General features: G+C 36.5%; 1 protein-coding gene across 6 annotated transcripts in view; it reads left to right on the top strand.

Moving 5' to 3' along the window:
* Positions 1 to 2,144, top strand: part of FHL5 (four and a half LIM domains 5) — a 29,837-nt gene extending 27,693 nt beyond the window's left edge. For 3 of the 6 annotated variants that reach the window (XM_025169726.2, XM_025169725.2, XM_025169727.2), the window contains exon 7: positions 1,124 to 2,144. In XM_025169726.2, the coding sequence (XP_025025494.1) occupies positions 1,124 to 1,185 (62 nt within the window). In that variant the 3' untranslated portion in view covers positions 1,186 to 2,144. The other 3 variants (XM_007433074.4, XM_025169729.2, XM_025169728.2) reach the window with 2 other exon arrangements.
* The last annotated feature ends 5,070 nt before the right edge of the window (positions 2,145 to 7,214 follow it).

A 7,214-nucleotide genomic window follows, 5' to 3' on the forward strand; every position in this document is an offset into this window, starting at 1 on the left:
TTCTAGAGCTATAAGCCTACCATCTTCTCAACAAGCTTCTCCCAAAAGGAAAGCTTGCAGACCAGGTGAAAATTGATCCAGTTTTGTTAGATCCACCAATGGCTTATTGAGAAGAGGACAGACCACTGCTTCTTTCAGAGCTGACAGTTGTTTTCTGGAGGGAAGGGAGCAAAGAAATAATAGTTCAAGTGCTGGTATTTCACTTTCCACAATTATATTTTTATTGACAATGCCAGTTTTGCCAGTTTAGTCTTTGTGCTTGCTTTTCTGACTATTTTAGGTAATCTCCTTTACTGATCACAAGAGGATGAAGCAGAGAGCGAGTGGTGTCATCAGAATGGCTGTGCTCCACCCAGACAATTAACAGCATCATCTTTTTGTTACCTATATGAAATCCATATTCCACTTCATCCAAAACAGCATCATACCTTTTTGCACCTTATGCACCACCTGCCCCCACTTTGTACAATACCTGCTTACCTTCTCCAGCTACCTGCTCTTCTGTCCTCCCACAATGTCCCCTTCTTAACAAGGCTTTAGTTAGCAAAAAATAGAACTAGGTTGTGAAGGCTAAAAATAAAAATCACAGATAGAGGCACGTGTGTGCCATCATTTATAAGAACTGAATGTATCGGGAAGTGCCAGATGGCTTACAATGCGAGATCATAAAATAAAAATTAGAACTAATCTAAAGTAAGTGTTTTGCATCCTTTTTAGCTAAACTTTCTGTTAAAGAAAAAGCCCATGGATGAACACTGAAAAAATGTAATGTTTAATTCAGATACAGTATTTAAGGAAACTCACTTTAGAACCTAAGGAGAAAAAAAAATCACATATCCCTTTCTAGATAATAAAATATAGAGATTGAGGTATCATCATAAAGCTGGTTCTGCATCCTGGATCAGAATTCTCTGCTTCTAAAAGTCCTAAGCATAAATCTATGCTTATCTTTCCAATGCGAATTTTGAAATAAATTCAAGTTTATACTTCCTAATTTAAGTAAAGGTATACAGTACAAAATACACCTTTTTATTTTTATTGAATGTTCTGCTTTTCCAGGCTTCTGATCTTTGATATCCATGCAAACTTTGCAGCCATCCTTGACTTCTTTTTGGAACTGTAGGCAGTACCTGTAAAGAAGAGGGCAAGAAGCAGCAAGGTGGATGGACTCAATTACAGCAATGATGGATGCACAGTTGGAAGTCATGAAGGGCCAAGTTGGGGAGATATCATCCTGGAGAAGTTCTATCTGTTTGGCTTCAATGAATTGACACCAACCTTATGGCAAATGATATTAAACAACAACAACATATTTTATTTCAGTAAGATGTATGTATAGTGTTGGTGCTTCTTTGTTCAAGGAAATGCTTATATTGGTATAGTATCTGTGCTTTAACCCCATTGCCAACTTGCACAAGAATTTCCCCTCACCAATTTTTTCCCTAATAGAAAAAGCATAAGAATCAGAAATCAAAAGGCATAAGAAACAGTCAGAGTGTGGCTCTGGGATCATTATCTGCTTCTCATGAATACAGTTCATCACATTTGCAGGACATCTTTTATTTTTTAGCAATTTTTCACTGAAATATTTTTCACTGAAATATTTTTCACTGAAATAAATATTGCGAGCTCTCTTCCTGAAACTCAGTGTTCCACTTCTTGAATGCATTCTAAGTTTAGCTGTTGAACAGGTCACAAGTCAGCAATCTTTTCTGGACCTGGATGTATTGCACGATGGCTTGAGCTCCCCCCAAAATTAAATGATTTGAACTCAGGAGAAAACACTAAAACTCACACTATTTCAGTGGAGAATGGCAACATCTTGTGAGATTTCAGTATTGCAGCTCAGTAGTTTTCTGTGAATGCTCAATATCTCACATGAGATTGATGAAAGTTTGCCAAATCTTTTATGATTTTTGGAAATATTTATTTATTTAGGGAGTGGGGACACCTCTTGATGGCTCAGCAAGCCCTCTGATATCTGCAGATGTTGTAGCAGATGTTGCAAGTACTGTAGCAAAAATGTGTTCTCTGCCAGCCTATTCCTATCTGTTTAATAAGGGTTTGATCTGTGAATTCAGTAGGGATTTTTTTCATTCTTTGAGATTTCGTTCTTGCTGAAATAAATGTGATTGTGTGTTGAATAGGGTTGATTTCTTAAACAATGAAGTAAGGAAGTATCTTAAAATAATTGGAGGGCTAATCTACCCAAAGAGACCCATTACTCTTTGAAAGAATCCCATATGTTTTTAGTAATGTCTTTTCTTTTTTTATTGTGTATTTTATGTATAATGATCGGTCATACATAAAACTATCATAGGAGAGTGTGTGTATGCATATATACAATACACACATACATAGACATAGACACACACACACATCCTCTAGCGCTCTTAATAATTGCTGGGATTTAGACATGGCTTTCTAGGAAACACTACATACATTTTATTTAGCTGGCCTAGACCATGGTTTTGTTTTTTTCTCTGATTGAAAAAGAAGAATGAAACTGCATTTCTGTACAATGCAATCTACCCAACAACTAGTAAAAATTAAAATAAAATTGAATCACCTAATATGCAACTGCCAAGTGATTCCTTTATGCAGAAAATCATTAGAAACATTGTATTAGTTTTCTAAGAGGAAGAAAAATATAAAAAGAAATTAAGGACAACATTAGGGACAAAACAGAGGAAATCTGTCTTTCCTCGCTCTCCTTCCATAAACTATTAGGAGACGCCAAGCAGACAAAATCTCTTCTGAGTTATAGCGCAAAGCAGGCTGTTTTATTCCTTCTGATTCCACCTTATTTATTTCATTCTTACTTATTCTTAATGAGATCATCATTGTTGGTGTTCAAAATGCCTATATTACTACTGGACACTATCAAAGCCTGTTGAATCAATACTATCTATGCACAAAGGGGAAAGTTGCTACTTATACTTTCTCCAGAACCTTATTTTCTCTGCCATCTCTGGCTCCTTTTATGGGAAGGAGAGCTGAAGCATTGAGTGCTCTATTGAACTCTTCTCCCAAGGTTACAGACCCCCAAATGCCCAACTTATTTCACTGTAGATTGCATTGCTGCAGGCAGGAAGAATTGCAAATAACAACATATAATAGTTGGAGATTTTTCTCAAAGTGGTTTGAATGAGGAATGCCAAAAATGGCAGTCTGTCATATTGCTATTATTCTGCAGCAATCATAAACCCCATCCAAACAAATGGACTGCTGTATGCAAATTGAGCAAAGATTCTTGACCCCACTAGGTGGCATGAGATGCTGCTCTCAGGACTACCAGCAGGCATACAATCTGATTTCTGCTGTTTCGTATCAGTAAAAATTGGTAGGAAAAAGAAACAACAAGAAAATTGAGTTCTTGGAAGAAATAATCTGGCACTGTTGGATCCACCTCTGCTAATATTGATTGTTGCCAACTGTACACCTGGCCCAATGACGTTACTAAACATTTCCAGCCAGTGTGGCTCAGTATTATGCAATTTATCACATTGAAGAACTTCTCTCATGATTCATATATTGTTTATGCTGCATGGTCAGGAACCATGGAAACTAATACACAAAACTCTTGAACTAGTAACTGATTTGCTCACTGTTCCCACAATTGCTGCAGCTATTTAAAGTGGAGCTGCTGCCCAAATATCATCAGTTCTTCCTATAATAATGTTAGCACCTCCAGCACCAGGAAGAAGTGACATAGGAGGTATCAGTTAATTTGAGAAGCCTCATTCCATCTCCACATACTTCACCAAAGAGCTACAGTGAACTTGCAATATCCCTTGAAGGTTCTTCAACCATAAAGATTTCAAAAGGTTCAGGGCCCCCAAAAAGAATCAGGGCTTGGTTAAGCTATGCACCTGCAGTCTCTGTGCAGAACTTCATCTGAGAATCTAGGATTGCATGTAATGTTAACTGCCACAGTATAATTACTACTCTTGCATTCTATATGCCCTACAAATTATCTCAATGGAGTGGAATTACCAGTTATCAATGGGAACAAAAATTACTATGGTTGGATCAAAACCCGAGGGCTGTGTTAGATCAGCAGTCTGTTTCCAATTGTAGCCAGCTGGATGTTTATGAAAAATCAGAATTATTCTCTAAGCTGATGACATTGGCCATGCTGGCTAAGGATGATAGAAATTTCAGTCCAAACAGAAAGTGGAAAACAGTCTCACAACTTCCTGCTGTCCAGGTCAGCATGTTAAACACTACACCAAACTGACTCTCAGATATCCTAGCAAAATTATCAGCATTGGGTCATGAAGAGTCAGAAGTGACCAAACAACAATAAAATTTAGTGAAAACTTTTTCTTTAGGACTTAAAAATCATATAATGTAATGGATTTCAACTAAAACATAACAATAAGATATGTATTTTTTTAAAAAAATGAAGGAGGTTATTAGATGCATCTTTGTACAGCATCCCATTTTCTTCGGAGCTGTCCTTGGTCCTGAGTCAAGAAAATATAAGTCAAGAAAACAGGAGAGATGTATCTTCTTTCCATTTTTGCCATCCTCTTCAATATACCACTTTTATGCATTTTATGAAATAGTTAGGAAAAGATCACACACTATTTGGCTTTTGAATATTACATAACCAAGTAAAATAATATGAGTGCAAAGAGAACTGCTATTCCAGCATTCTGTTTTTAAAATATAGCATATTACTTTTTACATATTGGTTAAAGATTACAGGACTGTTTCTGCTAATATGATGTTCCTCAGATACAGAAGAGAATATACAGTAATGGCGATATAAAAATAAACAGATCAGTGTACATGTACTGGCGGGAATTTATAAATAAGTGGCTCTTGAGGTTTGGTTAACTGATTAACCAATTGGCTAATTGATTGATTGATTGAAAAACCTTTAAGGTAGTAATGCAATTCTTTGAAGCATAAAATCAGTGTTCAGCTTAACTACCTGTGAGAACTGCATTGACTCAAACACAATAGATGGCTTTATGCAGCAGACAGTTGGGACTTAAAGCTTTAACTAATTTATCAAAGATAAAGAAATGGTTTTATGAAACCTGCTTTCTGAAAAGAAAAGTGTTAAATGCCGGAAGATTTTTCTTACAAATTACTCCACATGATCACACTTTGGGTAAGATGACAACATAAGAAGAGGCAGCAGGGCACATTGGCTGCCATTGCAAAAAGCATAATAGGTTGATACTGGGAAGGCAGAATGAAGAATTAGGCTGTATTTCTGTAATTGCCACTGCAGCCAGACTTATTTATTTGCTCAATTATTGCTTTCTAAATTTATCTGGGGGATAAATGAATACAGTTTAAAATCCTGCTGCCACAACCCCCAGATCATAAATGTATAGTTCTTATACTGATGTTATTTTCTCTTCTATCAGCTCTTCTTCTGATAATGCATTATCTTAGGCTTGCAAAAGGTAGAGGAGAGGTATTATAGACTGTCTCTCATTTACTAAGGGACCATTTATCAATGATGAAAACTAAACCTAAATTAGGTTTAGGTAATTAGGTTTAGGTAAAGGTAAACCTTTAATTAGGTAATTAAATCTAAACAGATGATATTAAAAAAAAGTTGTTTCTCTTGAAAAGTAGAGAACTTCATGCTTAGGTACAGAATAAGATTTTGCTTTTTCATAAGATCTACCAATGTTCATCTTTTCGTAAACACACCTATTCCTCTATGCACAAAGAGTAAATTCTATTCCTCTCTTCTCCATTCCCTCTTTTTACTCTCTCATTTGTCAACCATCCACTATTAATTGTCTCTCCCTCCAAGTTCCTTTAACTCTCTGCCCCACATTCGTTACAAAGAAGTGTCCAGATCGGTATTTACTTGGCTGAGTAAAATATTCTACCATTTCTTTTCTGCCCTTCTCTGACTTTCCTCCCATTCACTGCAATGGAAGAGCATGACTCTATTCACAGTTAGAAGTGAAGAGCTCTGTTGCTTCATGAAGCAACTTTGAATGGTATGTTTTGTCTGAGCTTTTGTCAAAACAAGTACCCTTCAAAGATCAGTTTTAGGGCTAATGTAGATTTGAGCTGATTTCTAAGCATGAAAGCAATGGAAAAGCATATGAACTTTCAAATAAAGACCCCAGTGCTCTCTTTAACCAAGAAGCTTGCTGGATGAACTTGGGCCAGTCAATTGTTGTAAAGACAGGATTAATGATCGAGGGGAACATATGGAATGCCTTCAGCTCCTTTGAGGAAAAGCAGGAAACAGTGCAATAAATAAATTAAACAGCAGCTTAATTTTCACTTTTTAAACTGATTGCAGTCTTTAATTAACTATCACAACTGATTAACCGAATGAAGTGCTCCACATAAGGATGGCATGGCCTATATTGATGGAAAGCAAAATCAGTAAGGAAAATGAAAGGAAACAAGAACCACTTGAAATGTGGTGCCAAAGAAGATGAAAATGTAACAGTAAAAGAACAAGAGGTAACAAAACTGTCCAATCCTTAAATGTCCTTTGAACAAGAGAAATAATACATCTTGTAAAAAGAAATTAAAAAAAAAACACCCACCCATGTACCCACCCTCTTCTCACACTGAAGAGAAAGTATCATGAATGATGAATTTTGAACCCTTTACATCAGTTTTCCAATGTCTTTTATACCTATACCTTTCATAGGTATGGTATACCTTTTATAAATAGAAAAGGCAGGCAAACAAAATGCATACAGTGGAGGAATCTTTAGCATGATTTGGTGGTCAGCTATACACCATTCTTTAGCTTCTCCAACCTACTGTACTCCTAAGGTATCCACCTCTCAAAAATTCAGGACATATATCTGGGTTTTCTGGGACTTACAGTCCCAATACATTTGGTGATTCTATGTTGGAGAAGACTGCTAAATAATTGGTCTTTTATTCTTTCAGAGTTGTACATGTCTTATCTAAATGGTTTGTACCAGTTGTCAACATATCTGTACACAGCTGTTACTTAATTCTCAGCCTCTAATTGGGCATGATTTGGATAGAGGGATTACTGAGAAGGCACAGTTGCTTCATATCCTTTTTGCTCCATGTTGGGTCCCACGGTGAGTCCCCTTTCTGTCCTCTGCTATTTCTTGGGAATAATGTCCTCTGCCTTGTACTTCAATGTATCACTATTGCTGCTTCTATAGTGCCACTGTCTTCTCCATTCTCCAAATGTCCTTCTGAAGGAGGCTGCTACTTTGTCTCAATTTAACAGA

This window comes from Python bivittatus, unplaced genomic scaffold, assembly GCF_059951505.1.
Source record: "Python bivittatus isolate LINGU-HERP-01145 unplaced genomic scaffold, Pbiv_v1 ctg000020_np1212, whole genome shotgun sequence".
In the NCBI taxonomy this organism is placed as follows: domain Eukaryota; kingdom Metazoa; phylum Chordata; class Lepidosauria; order Squamata; family Pythonidae; genus Python; species Python bivittatus.